General features: G+C 54.0%; 1 protein-coding gene across 1 annotated transcript in view; it reads right to left on the bottom strand.

The window, feature by feature from the left end:
• LOC140429949 (complement component C7-like) overlaps window positions 1-19,477 on the bottom strand; it is a 403,014-nt gene that overhangs the window by 343,602 nt on the left and 39,935 nt on the right. The window contains exons 5-6 of the mRNA XM_072517539.1: window positions 8,856-8,997; window positions 3,304-3,442 (exon numbers count right to left, since the gene is read on the bottom strand). Coding sequence (XP_072373640.1) covers window positions 3,304-3,442; window positions 8,856-8,997 — 281 coding nt within the window. The remainder of the gene's footprint in view (window positions 1-3,303; window positions 3,443-8,855; window positions 8,998-19,477) is intronic.

Raw genomic sequence — 19,477 nt, 5'->3', positions numbered from 1 at the left:
TAACAGAGACACCGAGTTACAGGGAGAGTAACAGGGATACCGAGTTACAGGGAGAGTAACAGAGACACCGAGTTACAGGGAGAGTAACAGGGACACCGTGTTACAGGGAGAGTAACAGAGACACCGAGTTACAGAGAGAGTAACAGGGACACCGAGTTACAGGGAGAGTAACAGAGACACCGTGTTACAGGGGGAGTAACAGGGAAACCGAGTTACAGGGAGAGTAACAGGGACACCGAGTTACAGGGAGAGTAACAGAGACACCGTGTTACAGGGGGAGTAACAGGGAAACCGAGTTACAGGGAGAGTAACAGAGACACCGAGTTACAGGGAGAGTAACAGAGACACCGAGTTACAGGGAGAGTAACAGGGATACCGAGTTACAGGGAGAGTAACAGGGACACCGAGTTACAGGGAGAGTAACAGAGACACCGAGTTACAGGGAGAGTAACAGGGACACCGAGTTACAGGGAGATTAACAGGGACACCGAGTTACAGGGAGAGTAACAGGGACACCGAGTTACAGGGAGAGTAACAGGGACACCGAGTTACAGGGAGAGTAACAGAGACTCCGAGTTACAGGGAGAGTAACAGAGACACCGAGTTACAGGGAGAGTAACAGAGACACCGAGTTACAGGGAGAGTAACAGGGACACCGAGTTACAGGGAGAGTAACAGAGACACCGAGTTACAGAGAGAGTAACAGGGACACCGAGTTACAGGGAGAGTAACAGAGACACCGTGTTACAGGGAGAGTAACAGGGACACCGAGTTACAGGGAGAGTAACAGAGACACTGAGTTACAGGGAGAGTAACAGGGACCCCGAGTTACAGGGAGAGTAACAGTGACACCGAGTTACAGGGAGAGTAACAGAGACACCGAGTTACAGAGAGAGTAACAGAGACACCGAGTTACAGGGAGAGTAACAGAGACACCGAGTTACAGAGAGAGTAACAGAGACACCGTGTTACAGGGAGAGTAACAGGAACACCGAGTTACAGGGAGAGCAACAGAGACACCGAGTTACAGGGAGAGTAACAGGGACACCGAGTTACAGGGAGAGTAACAGAGACACCGAGTTACAGGGAGAGTAACAGGGACACCGAGTTACAGGGAGAGTAACAGGGACACCGTGTTACAGGGAGAGTAACAGGGACACCGAGTTACAGGGAGAGTAACAGGGACACCGAGTTACAGGGAGATTAACAGGGACACCGAGTTACAGGGAGAGTAACAGGGACACCGAGTTACAGGGAGAGTAACAGGGACACCGAGTTACAGAGAGAGTAACAGGGACACCGAGTTACAGGGAGAGTAACAGGGACACCGAGTTACAGGGAGAGTAACAGGGACACCGTGTTACAGGGAGAGTAACAGGGACACCGAGTTACAGGGAGAGTAACATGGACACCGAGTTACAGGGAGATTAACAGGGACACCGAGTTACAGGGAGAGCAACAGGGACACCGTGTTACAGGGAGAGTAACAGGGACAGGGAGTTACAGCGAGAGTAACAGGGACACCGTGTTACAGAGAGAGTAACAGGGACACCGAGTTACAGAGAGAGTAACAGGGACACCGAGTTACAGAGAGAGTAACAGGGACACCGAGTTACAGGGAGAGCAACAGAGACACCGAGTTACAGAGAGAGTAACAGAGACACCGAGTTACAGGGAGAGTAACAGAGACACCGAGTTACAGGGAGAGTAACAGGGACACCGAGTTACAGGGAGAGTAACAGGAACACCGAGTTACAGGGAGAGTAACAGGGACACCGAGTTACAGGGAGAGTAACAGGGACACCGAGTTACAGGGAGAGTAACAGAGACACCGAGTTACAGGGAGAGCAACAGAGACAACGAGTTACAGGGAGAGTAACAGGGACACCGAGTTACAGGGAGAGTAACAGAGACAACGAGTTACAGGGAGAGTAACAGGGATACCGAGTTACAGGGAGAGTAACAGGGATACCGAGTTACATGGAAAGAAACAGGGACACCGAGTTACAGGGAGAGTAACAGAGACAACGAGTTACAGGGAGAGTAACAGAGACACCGAGTTACAGGGAGAGTAACAGGGACACCGAGTTACATGGAAAGAAACAGGGACACCGAGTTACAGGGAGAGTAACAGAGACAACGAGTTACAGGGAGAGTAACAGAGACACCGAGTTACAGGGAGAGTAACAGGGACACCGAGTTACAGGGAGAGTAACAGAGACACCGAGTTACAGGGAGAGTAACAGAGACACCGAGTTACAGGGAGAGTAACAGAGACACCGAGTTACAGGGAGAGTAACAGGGACACCGAGTTACAGGGAGAGTAACAGGGACACCGAGTTACAGGGAGAGTAACAGGGACACCGAGTTACATGGAGAGTAACAGAGACACCGAGTTACAGAGAGAGTAACAGGGACACCGAGTTACAGGGAGAGTAACAGGGACACCGAGTTACAGAGAGAGTAACAGGGACACCGAGTTACAGAGAGAGTAACAGGGACACCGAGTTACAGGGAGAGTAACAGAGACACCGAGTTACAGGGAGAGCAACAGAGACACCGAGTTACAGGGAGAGTAACAGAGACACCGAATTACAGAGAGAGTAACAGGGACACCGAGTTACAGGGAGAGTAACAGAGACAACGAGTTACAGGGAGAGTAACAGGGATACCGAGTTACAGGGAGAGTAACAGAGACACCGAGTTACAGGGAGAGTAACAGGGACACCGAGTTACAGGGAGAGTAACAGGGACACCGAGTTACAGGGAGAGTAACAGGGACACCGAGTTACATGGAAAGAAACAGAGACAACGAGTTACAGGGAGAGTAACAGGGACACCGAGTTACAGGGAGAGTAACAGAGACACCGAGTTACAGGGAGAGTAACAGAGACACCGAGTTAAAGGGAGAGTAACAGGGACACGGTGTTACAGAGAGACTAACAGGGACACCGAGTTAAAGGGAGAGTAACAGGGACACCGAACTACAGGGAGAGTAACAGGGACACCGAGTTACAGGGAGAGTAACAGGGACACCGAGTTACAGAGAGAGTAACAGAGACACCGAGTTACAGGGAGAGTAACAGGGACACCGAGTTACAGGGAGAGTAACAGGGAGACCGAGTTACAGGGAGAGTAACAGGGACACCGAGTTACAGGGAGAGTAACAGGGAGACCTGTTACTCTCTCCGCCCTGTCGCCGATCGCGACATCGGGCTACGGACAATCCAACCCGAGACAAAAAATAATCTCTTAAAGAAAGCAGCGTCCATCGGAAAACTTTTCAGGTATCCAAAACAGTACCTGGAAGGTATACTGCTGAATGTTCTCTGGAAGGCGGTAGTATTCCCTGTTATCTCCACTGAAAACCTTCCGGCAAGTTCCACCAAAAAACTTGGTATTTATTACTGGTCCCCGGAATTCTCCTTTGAGAACATCAAAGCTTAAAGAAAGAAAAACAATTTGCATCAGACGCCAGGAATTGAAAATAGACCAGACACTCTCCCCATGTACACTCTCCCCATGCACACTCTCCCCATGTACACTCTCCCCATGTACACTCTCCCCATGCACACTCTCCCCATGTACACTCTCCCCCATCACTGACTCTACCCACCCATTTAATCCCCTCCCACATCCCCATGCACACTCTCCCCATGTACACTCTCCCCATGTACACTCTCCCCATGTACACTCTCCCCATGTACACTCTCCCCATGTACACTCTCCCCCATCACTGACTCTACCCCGCCATTCACTCCCCCCCCCACACCCCCATATACACTCGCCCCATGTACACTCTCCCCATGTACACTCTCCCCATGCACACACTCCCCATGTACACTCTCCCCATGCACACTCTCCCATGTACACTCTCGCCATGTACACTCTCCCCATGTACACTCTCCCCATGTACACTCTCCATCATCACTGACTCTACCCACCCATTTAATCCCCTCCCACATCCCCGTGTACACTCTCCCCATGTACACTCTCCCCTATCACTGGCTCTACCCACCCAGTCACCCTCCTCCCACATCCCCATGTACACTCTCCCCATGTACACTCTCCCCCATCACTGACTCTACCCAGCCATTCACTCCCCTCCCACACCCCCATGTACATTCTCCCCATGTACACTCTCCCCATTTACACTCTCCCCATGTACACTCTCCCCATGTACACTCTCCCCATGTACACTCTCCCCCATCACTGACTCTACCCAGCCATTCACTCCCCTCCCACACCCCCATGTACACTCTCCCCATGTACACTCTCCCCATGTACACTCTCCCCATGTACACTCTCCACCATCACTGACTCTACCCAGCCATTCACTCCCCTCCCACATCCCCATGTACACTCTCCCCATGTACACTCTCCCCATGTACACTCTCCCCTATCACTGACTCTACCCACCCATTTAATCCCCTCCCACATCCCCATGCACACTCTCCCCATGTACACTCTCCCCATGCGCACTCTCCCCATGTACACTCTCCCCATGTACACTCTCCCCATTTACACTCTCCCCATGTACACTCTCCCCTATCACTGACTCTACCCCCGCCCCATTTAATCCCCTCCCACTTCCCCATGTACACTCTCCCCATGTACACTCTCCCCATGTACACTCTCCCCATGTACACTCTTCCCATCACTGACTCTACCCAGCCATTCACTCCCCTCCCACATCCCCATGTACACTCTCCCCATGTACACTCTCCCCATTTACACTCTCCCCATGTACACTCTCCCCTATCACTGACTCTACCCCCGCCCCATTTAATCCCCTCCCACTTCCCCATGTGCACTCTCCCCATGTACTCTCTCCCCATGTACACTCTCCCCATGTACACTCTCACCATGTACACTCTTCCCATCACTGACTCTACCCAGCCATTCACTCCCCTCCCACATCCCAATGTACACTCTCCCCATGTACACTCTCCCCATGTACACTCTCCCCATGTACACTCTCCCCATCACTGACTCTACCCACCCATTTAATCCCCTCCCACATCCCCATGTACACTCTCCCCATGTACACTCTCCCCTATCACTGACTCTACCCACCCATTTAATCCCCTCCCACATCCCCATGTACACTCTCCCCATGTACACTCTCCCCATGTACACTCTCCCCTATCACTGACTCCACCCACCCATTTAATCCCCTCCCACATCCCCATTTCTCATGTGTTATATCATGCTAGCTTCCCTCTAAATCTCGCTCTTTCTCACGCTCATTTCCATGGAGAATTGCGACCACTGACGCCTTTTTAATGGAGATCCAGATTAGGCTGCATGGAGCCTTCCGGCCAGAAGCGGCAGCAGGGAGCATATCACACGCCCTTCCCGGAGAATTGTTGTGAAGCACCGCCCAGCTAGGTGCTTTTGGCATCTGTACTGAGATCCAGGGCTTCTGGTTAATGGCCCTGAATAAAGAAACTTAACTTGGAAGAACGAAGTATAAAGAAAATACGGGTGGCATGGTAGCACAGTGGTTAGCACTGTGGCTTCACAGCGCCAGGGTCCCAGGTTCGATTCCCGGCTTGGGTCACTGTCTGTGCGGAGTCTGCACGTCCTCCTCGTGTCTGCGTGGGTTTCCTCCGGGTGCTCCGGTTTCCTCCCACAAGTCCCGAAAGACGTGCTTGTTGGGTGAATTAGACTTTCTGAATTCTCCCTCTGTGTCCCCGAACAGGCGCCGGAATGTGGCGACTAGGGGCTTTTCACAGTAACTTCATCGCAGTGTTAATGTAAGCCCACTTGTGATAATAATGATGATTATTATTATGATGATTTTTGAGGTATGGTTTTGCCTATTGTGCAAAGCCCAGGTGTGCTGGAGACAGAGAGGTACGGGCAAATGAGAGAAATTTCAGACTTTAAAAGAGAAGTGGTGGGTGAATGATTACTTTTGAGGTTAAGACCCCAGAGTCAGTTATTAAAATACAGCTGACCCAAATTAAAAGACTGCACTGCTGTACCTGAGCTGTGATATCACATTCGCAAAGCTGAGCAGTATCTCCAGCAGCAGCGCACCCCTCCCCGATGAACTCAATGCATTCTATGCTCGGTTCGAGCAGGAAACCATCAAACCATTGTCAACTGCCCCTGCAGCCTCAGACAGTCCCACACCCACCGTCACAGCCTCCGAAGTCAGATTGGCCTTCCTGAAAGTGAACCCTCGGAAGGCGACGGGCCCGGACGGGATCCCTGGTCGTGCACTCAGAGCCTGCGCGGACCAGCTGGCAGAGGTATACACGGACATCTTTAACCCGTCCCTACTCCACTCCGAGGTCCCCACCTGCTTCAAGAAGACCACCATCATACCGGTACCAAAGAAGAACCAGGCAACGTGCCTCAATGACTACCGACCAGTGGCTATGACATCTATCACTTTTATGGGCGGCACAGTAGCACAGAGGTTAGCACCGTTGCTTCACAGCTCCAGGGTCCCAGGTTCGACTCCCGGCTTGGGTCACTGTCTGTGCGGAGTCTGCACGTTCTCCCCGTGTCTGCGTGGGTTTCCTCCGGGTGCTCCGGTTTCCTCCCACAAGTCCCGAAAGACGTGCTTGTTGGGTGAATTGGACATTCTGAATTCTCCCTCCGTGTACCTGAACAGGTGCCGGAGTGTGGCGACTAGGGGATTTTCACAGTAACTTCATTGCAGTGTTAATGTAAGCCTACTTGTGACACTAATAATAAAGAGGTTGGTCATGAGACACATCGACTCCAAACTTCCAGATGCCTTGATCCACTGCAATTCACATAATGCCACAACCTGTCACAACAAACGCCATCTCCCCGGCCCCACACTCATCCCCACAGCATCTCGACAACAAGGACTCCTGCATCAAACTTCTTTTCATTGACTACAGCTCCGCCTTCAACACCATAATCCCAGCCAAGCTCGTATCAAAGACTTGGCTCCTCACTCTGCAACTGGATCCTCAACTTTCTGACCCACAGACCACAATCAGTAAGAATGAACAACAACACCTCCTCCACAATAGTCCTCAATACTGGGGCCCCGCAAGGCTGCGTACTTAGCCCCCTACTCTACTCCCTGTACACGCATGACTGCGTGGAAACATTTGGCTCCAACTCCATCTACAAGTTTGCTGATGATACGACCATAGTGGGCCGGATCTCGAATAACGATGAGTCCGAATACAGCAGGGAGATAGAGAATCTAGTGGAGTGGTGTAGCGACAACAATCTCTCGCTCAATGTCAGCAAAGCTGAAGAGCTGGTCATTGACTTTAGGAAGCAAAGTACTGTACACACCCCTGTCAGCATCAATGGTGCCGAGGTGGAGATGGTTGACAGCTTCAAACTCCTAGGTGTAAACATCATTAGCAATCTGTCCTGGTCCACCCACGTCGACGCTACGGTACACGTGACAATAAATTTAAATCTAAACACATGGCAACAGCCCATGAGGCTGTCAGCATTCTGGAGTAGCATCTCCCAGGAGTAACCAGTGCTGAGTAAAACAAGCATTTTGTTGCTATTGACCTTCACGATGACCTACATGTGATAGGTTGGATTTTCCATTTCCACGAAGATGAAGACAGCACAAAAGAACCGGCTGAAGTCCACACCCGATATGTGCATTGCCCTCTCCTCCCGTGAGCATGATTGGAGTAAGATTGTGATCACAAAGCAAGCTTGCCTTTGACATTAAAAGGTAAACAAACATGGCGGTGTCGCTTGATCAACCTTTACCGGTGAGAGATGCCGGATGCTCCATTGTGCCGGGTTTCCCAGCGGTGTGGTGTGGCCACGATGGGATTCCCATTGGCAGGAATGGAGAATTCTGCCGAAGGAGGCTTGGAAAGAACATTGCCAGAAAAGGTGGAATTAGTCATGAGAGGAATAGTGCGTCACTGTGTCAGGTAAGATGCTGTTTGGTGTCCTTATCTGAGGAAGGATGTTCTTGCTCTCGAGGGAGTGCAGCGAAGGTTCACCAAACTGATTCCCGGGATGGTGGGACTGACGTACGAGGAGAGATGGAGTCGGTTCGGATTGTTTCCGCTGGAGTTCAGAAGAATGAGGGGGGATCTCATAGAAACCTGTAAAATTCTAACCGGACAGGGTAGGTGCAGGGAGGATGTTCCCGATGGTGGGAGGGGTGTGGATTTTAGGTGTGTGCATGTGTAACTGATGCTCTCACTCTCTCACTCTCACTCAGGCCTCGATTCTCCCCAGGCCGTTGCCAGTAGCTGATGCGGCAGAGAATCAAAAAATGGGGATCACCGCCAGCCGTCGCTGAGCGCTGTTCCGAACGCGATGCTTCAAACCCCCGCGGGCTGCAGGGTCGAGGTCCTCACCCGCAAGCCAGCGGGAGGATGTAAATAAAAGCAGATGGGTCTTAACGACCCATTTATATCCACCCAGCGGTCCCGGCATCCTAATCTCCGGATCTCTGTGACTTCCCGCCCCCTGGACCGGAAAGCACATCGGAGGGGATTACTTCAGGTCCCACCAAACGTGGGCCTGACACAATGGACTTCGCGGTGAGCCAAGGGGTAACCCCTTAATGCCCCCAAGGTCCCTCCAAGGGCCTCCCCCACAACAATGCACTACCTGCCCACCCTCTGCGCCAGAACACCCCCCCTCATACCCATCCTCCAAGACCCCGAAAACAGGAGAATCCCTCCAAGAGACCCCCATAATAGGGAGAACCCTCCCCAGGGACCCCCACACACATTCACTCACACATACACACACACAGACACAATCCCACACAGATACATCCTCACACCCTCCCACACACTCTAATCGCCCTGTTCCAGTGCAATGGCGTCGCTCATCACGGAGAAGGCAGCAATATCTAACCCCCTTACCCATTTCCCGTTAGTTCTGCCTGGGGCGGGATTTTATCGCTGTCACACGCCATCGTGCGATCGTCACAGTTTGATTCATCCGCTCCATCTCCCTCACAGTCCTCATCGCCATTACACACCAGTGTATGACTGACACACTGCCCTGTGACACAGTGAAAGACACAATTAGACAGAGTCAGCGCACTATATCCATCATCAAACAAATGCCCAGAGACAGCTGCAGTGTTCCCGATATTCATCTTCATCAGGTGCACAGCACCAGAGATTGCAGAACCACACATATTCCGCAGGGAGATGCAGCTGACAGTCAGAGGTGTTGGGAGTCAGGATGAATCCACGATTAAACTCAATAACCCTCAGAATATTGGTAATACAGTAGATTCGATACAGAGTAAAGCTCCTTCTACACTGTCCCCACCAAACACTCCCAGGACAGGTACAGCACGGGGTTAGATACAGAGTAAAGCTCCTTCTACACTGTCCCCACCAAACAGTCCCAGGACAGGTACAGCACGGGGTTAGATACAGAGTAAAGCTCCCTCTACACTGTCCCCATCAAACACTCCCAGGACAGGTACAGCTGGGCTTAGATACAGAGTAAAGCTCCCTCTACACTGTCCCCATCCAACAGTCCCAGGACAGGCACAGCACGGGGTTAGATACAGAGTAAATCTCCCTCTGCACTGCGCCCATCAAACACTCCCAGGACAGTTACAGCACGGGGTTAGATACAGAGTAAAGCTCCCTCTACACGGTCCCCATCAAACACTCCCAGGACAGGTACAGCACGGGGTTAGATACAGAGTAAATCTCCCTCTGCACTGCGCCCATCAAACACTCCCAGGACAGTTACAGCACGGGGTTAGATACAGAGTAAATCTCCCTCTGCACTGTCCCCATCAAACACTCCCAGGCCAGGTACAGCACAGGGTTAGATACAGAGTAAAGTTCCCTCTACACTGTCCCCATCAAACACTCCCAGGACAGGTACAGCACGGGGTTAGATACAGAGTAAAGCTCCCTCTACACTGTCCCCATCAAACACTCCCGTTACAGGTACAGCACGGGGTTAGATACAGAGTAAAGCTCCCTCTACACTGCCCCACCAAACACTCCCAGGACAGGTACAGCACGGGGTTAGATACAGAGTAATGCTCCCTCGACACTGTCCCCACCAAACACTCCCAGGACAGGTACAGCACGGGGTTAGATACAGAGTAAAGCTCCCTCTACACTGCCCCATCAAACACTCCCAGGACAGGTACAGTACCGGGTTAGATACAAAGTAAAGCTCCCTCTACACTGACCCATCAAACACTCCCAGGACAGGTAGGGCACGGGGTTTGATACAGAGTAAAGTTCCCTCTACACTGTCCCCATCAAACACTCCCAGGACAGGTACAGCACGGGGTTAGATACAGAGTTAAGCTCCCTCTACACTGTCCCCATCAAACACTCCCAGGACAGGTACAGCACGGGGTTAGATACAGAGTAAAGCTCCCTCTACACTGCCCCATCAAACACTCCCAGGACAGGTACAGCACGGGGTTAGATACAGAGTAAAGCTCCCTCTCCACTGTCCCCATCAAACACTCCCAGGGCAGGTACAGCACAGGGTTAGATACAGAGTAAAGCTCCCTCTACACTGTCCCCATTGTGGTGGTATGTATTAGGGGTCATGTGGGACTGTGAAGCCGTGATGCTATTGGCTGACAGATCCAGGGTCCTGGTTGGCTGCCGACGCCTGGCTCCGCCCTGAAGGCGGAGTATAAGAACCCGAGCTTCTCCCCGCAGCTTCATTCTGTTGCTGAGCTGCTGGGGACAAGTCTCGCTGAATAAAGCCTCATCGACTTCATCACTTCTCGTCTCTCTCGTAAGTCATTGTGCGCTACAATTTATTAAGCGAGCTTAAAGGACTATGGAGCTCCGGATCGCCCCGGAATGCCTGCGGATCAGCCCCCACGCAGCGAACTCGGCAGCAGTATTTAAACACTGGCAAGCATGCTTTGAAGGCTACCTCCGAACGGCCCCTGGCCGGATCACAGAAGACCAGAAAATGCAGGTCCTGCATTCGAGGGTAAGCCCGGAAATTTACCCTCTCATAGAAGACGCAGAGGATTTCCCGACGGCGCTCGCGTTGCTGAAGGGCATCTACATTCGGCCCGTTAACCAGGTCTACGCGCGCCACCAACTTGCGACGAGACAGCAAAGTCCCGGAGAATCGCTAGAAGAATTCTACGCCGCGCTGCTAATTTTGGGACGGGGCTGCAGCTGCCCGCCGGTGAACGTGATCGAACACACGGACATGTTAATTCGCGATGCGTTTGTGGCAGGTATGAACTCTCCCCAAATCCGCCAAAGACTTTTAGAAAGCGAGTCGCTAGGACTCTCAGAGGCACGGGCCATTGCAGCTTCCCTAGATGTGGCCTCGCAAAACGCCCGCGCCTACGGCCCCGACCGCGCGGCAGCCCCTTGGGCTCCGTGGACCCCCGTTGCGACAACCCCCCCTCGCAAGCGTGCGCGGTTAAAGCGCCAGACCATCCCGGGGGGGCCCGCTGCTATTTCTGCGGACAAGCGAAACACCCCCGGCAGCGCTGCCCGGCCCGCGCAGCTATTTGTAAAAGCTGCGGCAAGAAGGGCCATCACGCGGCAGTGTGCCGGTCCCGGGGGGTCGCCGCAATCCCAGGAGAAGAACGAGCCCAGCACATCCCAAACGGTCCCCAACCCCCCCAGCGTCCCATATGCGACCCGCGGGTGCCGCCATTTTGGGTCCCGAGCACCACGAGGGGAGGATGGGCGCTACCATCTTGTGACCCCCCAGCCACGTGCGATTCATGGGGGTGGCCATTTTGTCCACCCCCGACCACGTGCAATCCATGGGGGCGGCCATTTTGTCCACCCCCGGCCGCGTGCGATTCATGGACGCCACCATCTTGGTTGACAACAAAGGACCCCAGCATCGACGGCTCCACAGGGTCCGAAGAAGACGCCGCGACACTATTACCACGACTGGCTTCGGTGACACTGGATCAATCGCGGCCCCGGATGCTCCAGACGACGACAACAACGGTGCTGGTCAACGGATACGAGACGCCATGCCTGATCGACTCCGGGAGCACTGAAAGCTTCATCCGCCCCGACACGGTAAGACGCTGTTTTTTGACCATCCATCCAAGTACGCAAAAGATTTCCCTAGCTGCAGGATCCCACTCCGTAGAGATCAAAGGGTTCTGCATAGTGACCCTAACGGTGCAAGGGAGGGAGTTTAAGAACTACAGGCTCTACGTCCTTCCCTAACTCTGCGCGCCCACATTACTGGGATTAGATTTCCAGTGTAACCTGCAGAGCCTAACATTCCAATTCGGCGGCCCAGTACCCCCACTCACTATCTGCGGCCTCGCAACTCTCAAAGTTGAACCGCCATCCTTGTTTGCAAACCTCACCCCGGATTGCAAACCCGTCGCCACTAGGAGCAGACGGTACAGCGCCCAGGACCGGATATTTATTCGGTCTGAAGTCCAGCGGTTGCTGAAGGAAGGCATAATCCAGGCCAGCAATAGTCCCTGGAGAGCCCAGGTGGTAGTAGTAAAGACCGGGGAGAAGCAAAGGATGGTCGTAGACAAGAGTCAGACCATCAACAGGTACACACAGCTAGATGCGTACCCTCTCCCCCGCATATCCGACATTGTCAATCGGATTGCCCAGTATAAGGTATTCTCCACCGTGGACCTCAAGTCCGCCTACCACCAGCTCCCCATCCGCCCAGGTGACCGCAAGTACACAGCCTTCGAGGCAGACGGGCGTCTATACCACTTCCTAAGGGTCCCATTTGGTGTCACAAACGGGGTCTCGGTCTTCCAACGGGAGATGGACCGAATGGTTGACCAGCACGGGTTGCAGGCCACGTTCCCGTATCTCGACAACGTAACCATCTGCGGCCACGATCAGCAGGACCACGACGCCAACCTCCAAAAGTTCCTCCAGACCGCTAACGCCCTGAACCTCACATACAACGAGGAAAAGTGCGTTTTTAGCACAAACCGATTGGCCATCCTGGAATATGTAGTGCGCAATGGGATAATAGGCCCCGACCCCGAACGCATGCGCCCCCTTATGGAATTTCCCCTCCCACACTGCACCAAAGCCCTGAAACGTTGCCTGGGTTTCTTTTCATATTACGCCCAGTGGGTCCCCCAGTACGCAGACAAGGCCCGCCCGCTAATACAGTCCACTACCTTCCCCCTGTCGATAGAGGCTCGCCAGGCCTTCAGCCGCATCAAAGCGGATATCGCAAAGGCCACGATGCGCGCCATCGACGAGTCCCTCCCCTTCCAGGTCGAGAGCGACGCATCCGACGTAGCTCTGGCGGCCACCCTTAACCAAGCGGGCAGACCCGTGGCCTTTTTCTCCCGGACCCGCCACGCCTCAGAAATCCGCCACTCCTCAGTGGAAAAGGAAGCCCAAGCCATAGTGGAAGCTGTGCGACATTCGAGGCATTACCTGGCCGGCAGGAGATTCACTCTCCTCACCGGCCAACGGTCGGTAGCCTTCATGTTCGATAATGCACAGCGGGGCAAAATTAAAAATGACAAGATCTTAAGGTGGAGGATCGAGCTCTCCACCTTCAACTATGAGATCTTGTACCGTCCCGGAAAGCTGAACGAGCCGTCCGATGCCCTATCCCGCGGCACATGTGCCAACGCACAAATAGACCGCCTCCAAGCCCTCCACGAGGACCTCTGCCACCCGGGGGTCACTCGATTCTACCATTTCGTAAAGTCCCGCAACCTACCGTACTCTGTGGAGGAGGTCCGTACAGTCACCAGGAACTGCCACATCTGCGCAGAGTGCAAACCGCACTTTTTCAGGCCGGATAGAGCACACCTGATCAAGGCTTCCCACCCCTTTGAACGCCTCAGTTTGGATTTCAAAGGGCCCCTCCCCTCCACTGACCGCAACGCATACTTCCTGAACGTGGTGGACGAGTACACTCGTTTCCCCTTCGCCATCCCCTGCCCCGACATGACAGCGGCCACAGTCATTAAAGCCCTTGGCACCATATTCACACTGTTCGGTTGCCCCGCATATATCCATAGCGACAGGGGGTCCTCCTTCATGAGTGACGAGCTTCGCCAGTTCCTGCTCAGCAAGGGCATAGCCTCAAGCAGGACGACCCCCGGGGGAATGGGCAAGTAGAGAGGGAGAACGGCACGGTCTGGAAGACCGTCCTACTGGCCCTACGGTCCAGGGATCTCCCAGTTTCCCGGTGGCAGGAGGTCCTCCCGGACGCTCTCCACTCCATCCGGTCGCTGCTGTGTACCACCACTAACCAAACGCCTCATGAGCGCCTCCTTGTCTTCCCCAGGAAGTCCCCCTCCGGAACGTCGCTGCCGACCTGGCTGGCGGCCCCAGGACCCAACTTGCTCCGGAAACATGTGCGGGCGCACAAATCGGAACGTTGGTCGAGAGGGTTCACCTCCTCCACGTGAACCCGCAGTACGCCTACGTGGCGTACCCCGATGGCCGACAGGACACGGTCTCCCTGCGGGACCTGGCGCCCGCCGGCAACACACACACACCCCCGACACCGATCATCCCCTCCCTGCCACCGGCGCACCCCGCGACCGCCCCCTTCCCGGGGGGATCGGTCCTCCTCCAGTGCCCGCCCAGGAGTAAAACAGGAACAAACACCGAAACGCTCCCGGAGACGACAACGCCTGGACAAGCACCTGCACCACCACCGGGGCTGAGGCGATCGACGAGGAAGACCAGACCGCCCATTCGACTCGTGGAATCCGCATGACACCAAGAATGTTGTTGTAACAAAAAACTTTTTTGCCACTATTGTAAATAGTTTTCACAAACTTGTACATAGCCCAGTGTAGGACTAAAACTGTAGTAACATGTCCGAAATGTTCCTTCCAGGGCCAGCCTTGTAAACCCCTACCACCATGCGAACCACCACCCCGCCGGGTTCCTTTTTAACAAGGGGTGAATGTGGTGGTATGTATTAGGGGTCATGTGGGACTGTGAAGCCGTGATGCTATTGGCTGACAGATCCCGGGTCCTGGTTGGCTGCCGACTCCTGGCTCCACCCTGAAGGCGGAGTATAAGAACCCGAGCTTCTCCCCGCAGCTTCATTCTGTTGCTGAGCTGCTGGGGACAAGTCTCGCTTAATAAAGCCTGAATCGACTTCATCACTCCTCGTCTCTCTCGTAAGTCATTGTGCGCTACACCCGTCAAACTGTCCCAGGACAGGTTAGATACAGAGTAAAGCTCCCTCTACCCTGTCCCCGTCAAACACTCCCAGGACAGGTACAGCACGGGGATTAATACAGAGTAAAGCTCCCTCTACACTGTCCCCATCAAACACTCCCAGGACAGGTGCAGCGCGGGGTTAGATACAGAGTAAAGCTCCCTCTACCCTGTCCCCGTCAAACACTCCCAGGACAGGTACAGCACGGGGATTAATACAGAGTAAAGCTCCCTCTACACTGTCCCCATCAAACACTCTCAGGACAGGTACAGCACGGGGTTAGATACAGAGTAAAGCTCGTTCTACACTGTCCCCATCAAACGCTCCCAGGACAGGTACTGCACGGGGATTAATACAGAGTAAAGCTCTCTCTACACTGTCCCCATCAAACACTCCCAGGACAAGTGCAGCGCGGGGTTAGATACAGAGTAAAGCTCCCTCTACACTGTCCCCATCAAACGCTCCCAGGACAGGTGCAGCGCGGGGTTAGATGCAGAGTAAAGCTCCCTCTACCCTATCCCCATCAAACACTCCTAGGACACTCCCAGGACAGGTACAGCACGGGGTTAGATACAGAGTAAAGCTCCCTCTACACTGTCCCCACCAAACACTCCCAGGACAGGTACAGCACAGGGTTAGATACAGAGTAAAGCTCCCTCTACACGGTCCCCATCAAACACTCCCAGGACAGGTACAGCACGGGGTTAGATACGGAGTAAATCTCCCTCTACACTGTCCCCATCAAACACTCCCAGGACAGGTACAGCATGGGGTTAGATACAGAGTAAAGCTCCCTCTACACTGTCCCCATCAAACACTCCCGGGACAGATACAGCACGGGGTTAGATACAGAGTAAAGCTCCCTCTACACTGTCCCCACCAAACACTCCCAGGACAGGTACAGCACGGGGTTAGATACAGAGTAAAGCTCCCTCTACACTGTCCCCATCAAACACTCCCAGGACAGGTACAGCACGGGGTTAGATACAGAGTAAAGCTCCCTCTACACTGTCCCCATCAAACACTCCCAGGACAGGTGCAGCACGGGGTTAGATACAGAGTAAAGCTCCCTCTACACTGTCCCCATCAAACACTCCCAGGACAGGCACAGCACGGGGTTAGATACAGAGTAAAGCTCCCTCTACACTGTCCCCACCAAACACTCCCTGGACAGGTACAGCACAGGGTTAGATACAGAGTAAAGCTCCCTCTACACGGTCCCCATCAAACACTCCCAGGACAGGTACAGCACGGGGTTAGATACGGAGTAAAGCTCCCTCGACACTGTCCCCATCAAACACTCCCAGGACAGGTACAGCACGGGGTTAGATACAGAGTAAAGCTCCCTCTACACTGTCCCCACCAAACACTCCCAGGACAGGTACAGCACGGGATTAGATACAGAGTAAAGCTTGCTCTGTCCTATCAGTGTGTTTCACTTCCAGCCCAGGAGCATTTCCTTTGCGGATTATTTGACCTTCCAGTTTCCCCCAGTCCCCATTCCATGGTCCCTCAGAATGAGATAGGACCACTTGGAGTCACTTCCGACCATTCTCTGGGACCTGGAACATAAAACTGGAGTGAGCGACGTACCTGTAGCGCACAAAGACTCCGAGAGACGAATTGAGTGAAGTCGATGAGGCTTTATTAAGCGTGACTGTTTCCCCCGCAGGCTAGTAGTAGACTACCTGCGGGGGAGGGCTCCAGGTACTTATACTCCGCCTTCAGGGCGGAGCTAGAGGTCAACGTCCAACCAGGACCCAGGATCTGTCAGCCAATGACATCATGGCTTCACAGTCCCACATGACCCCTAATGCATACTACCACATTCACCCCTTGTTAAAAATGAACCCAGCGGGGTGATGCTTCGCCTGGTGGTAAGGGTTTACAAGGCTGGTCCTGGGAGGAAAACAGTATGTACAAGGTTTTTTTTTTGTTTCAAACTATTTACAGTAATCGTCAGGAAAAGACAAAATGTTCTCGTTAAAAGTCCACATTGTACTGTTAGATCGACGCCACGAGTCGGTCGGGCGGTCTGGTCGTCCGTGTCGATCGCCTCGGCCCCGGTGGTGGTGGTGCTTGTTCCGGTGTTGTCTTCTCCGGGAGCCTTACGGTTTCAGCTTGGGCTTTATTCCTGGTCGGGCCTGGGAGGAGGACCGATCCTCCTGGGAAGGGGGCGGTCGCGGGGTGCGGCGGTGGCAGGAAGGGGGGGGGGTTGGGTGATTGGTGTCGGGGGGGTGTGTGTGTTGCCGGCAGGTGCCAGATCTCGCAGAGAGACCGTGTCCTGTCGGCCGTCGGGGTACTCCACGTAGGCGTACAGCGGGTTCGCATGAAGGAGGTGAACCCTTTCGACCAACGGGTCCGACTTGTGCGCCCGCACATGCTTTGGGAGCAAGATGGGTCCTGGGGCCGCCAGCCAGGTCGGCAGCGACGTTCCAGAGGAGGACTTCCTGGGGAAGACAAGGAGGCGCTCATGAGGCGTTTGGTTAGTGGTAGTACACAGTAGTGACCGGATGGAGTGGAGGGCGTCCGGAAGGACCTCCTGCCACCGGGAAACTGGGAGGTCCCTGGACCGTTGGGCCAGTAGGACGGTCTTCCAGACCGTGCCGTTCTCCCTCTCTACTTACCCGTTCCCCCGGGGGTTGTAGCTGGTCGTCCTGCTCGAGGCTATCCTGTTGCTGAGCAGGAACTGGCGCAGCTCGTCACTCATGAAAGAGGACCCCCTGTCGCTGTGGACGTATGCGGGGCAACTGAACAGTGTGAATATGGTGTTCAGGACTTTAGTGACTGTGGCCGCGGTCATGTCAGAACAGGGGATGGCGAATGGGAAGCGGGAGTACTCGTCCACCACATTAAGGAAGTATATGTTGCGGTCGGTGGAGGGGAGGGGTCCTTTGAAATCCAGACTAAGGCGTTCAAAGGGGCGGGAAGCCTTAATGAGGTGCGCACCATCCGGCCTGAAAAAATGCGGTTTGCACTCTGCGCAGATGTGGCAGTTCCTTGTGACTGTACGGACCTCCTCTAAGGAGTATGGGAGGTTGCGGGACTTGATAAAGTGGAAAAACCGAGTGACCCCCGGGTGGCAGAGGTCCTCGTGGAGGGTTTGGAGGTGGTTAATTTGTGCGTTGGCACATGTGCCGCGGGATAGGGCATCGGACGGCTTGTTCAGCTTTCCGGGACGATACAAGATCTCGTAGTTGAAGGTGGAGAGCTCGATCCTCCACCTTAAGATCTTGTCGTTTTTGATTTTGCCCCGCTGTGCATTATTGAACATGAAGGCTACCGACCGTTGGTCCGTGAGGAGAGTAAATCTCCTGCCGGCCAGATAATGCCTCCAATGTCGCACAGCTTCCACTATGGCTTGGGCTTCCTTTTCCACTGAGGAGTGGCGGATTTCTGAAGCGTGGAGGGTTCGGGAGAAAAAGGCCACGGGTCTGCCCGCTTGGTTATGGGTAGCCGCTAGAGCTACGTCGGAGGCGTCGTTCTCGACCTGGAAGGGGAGGGACTCGTCGATGGCGCGCATCGTGGCCTTTGCGATATCCGCTTTGATGCGGCTGAAGGCCTGGCAAGCCTCTGTCGACAGCGGGAAGGTCGTGGTCTGTATTAGGGGGCGGGCCTTGTCTGCGTACTGGGGGACCCACTGGGCGTAGCATGAAAAAAACCCCAGGCAGCGTTTCAGGGCTTTTGAGCAGTGCGGGAGGGGAAATTCCATGAGGGCGCGCATACATTCGGGGTCGGGGCCTATTATCCCATTGCGCACTACGTAGCCCAGGATGGCTAGCCGGTTTGTGCTAAAAACGCACTTGTCCTCGTTGTACGTGAGGTTCAAGGCTTTGGCGGTCTGGAGGAATTTTTGGAGGTTGGCGTCGTGGTCCTGCTGATCGTGGCCGCAGATGGTTACATTGTCGATATACGGGAACGTGGCCCGCAACCCGTGTTGATCAACCATTCGGTCCATCTCTCGTTGGAAGACCGAGACCCCGTTTGTGACGCCAAATGGGACCCTTAGGAAATGGTATAATCGCCCGTCTGCCTCGAAGGCTGTGTACTTGCGGTCACTTGGGCGGATGGGGAGCTGATGGTAGGTGGACTTGAGGTCCACGGTGGAGAAGACTTTATATTGGGCAATCCGATTGACCATGTCGGATATGCAGGGGAGAGGGTACGCATCTAGTTGTGTGTACCTGTTGATGGTCTGGCTATAGTCTATGACCATCCTTTGCTTCTCCCCTGTCTTTACTACTACCACCTGTGCTCTCCAAGCACTATTGCTGGCCTGGATTATGCCTTCCTTTAGTAGCCGCTGGACTTTGGACCGAATGAAGGTCCGGTCCTGGGCGCTGTACCGTCTGCGCCTAGTGGCGAC

Source organism: Scyliorhinus torazame, chromosome 9 (assembly GCF_047496885.1).
Source record: "Scyliorhinus torazame isolate Kashiwa2021f chromosome 9, sScyTor2.1, whole genome shotgun sequence".
In the NCBI taxonomy this organism is placed as follows: Eukaryota; Metazoa; Chordata; class Chondrichthyes; order Carcharhiniformes; family Scyliorhinidae; genus Scyliorhinus; species Scyliorhinus torazame.
The sequence above is the reverse complement of the archived record's forward strand: the minus strand, read 5'-3'. Positions and strand labels throughout refer to the sequence as shown.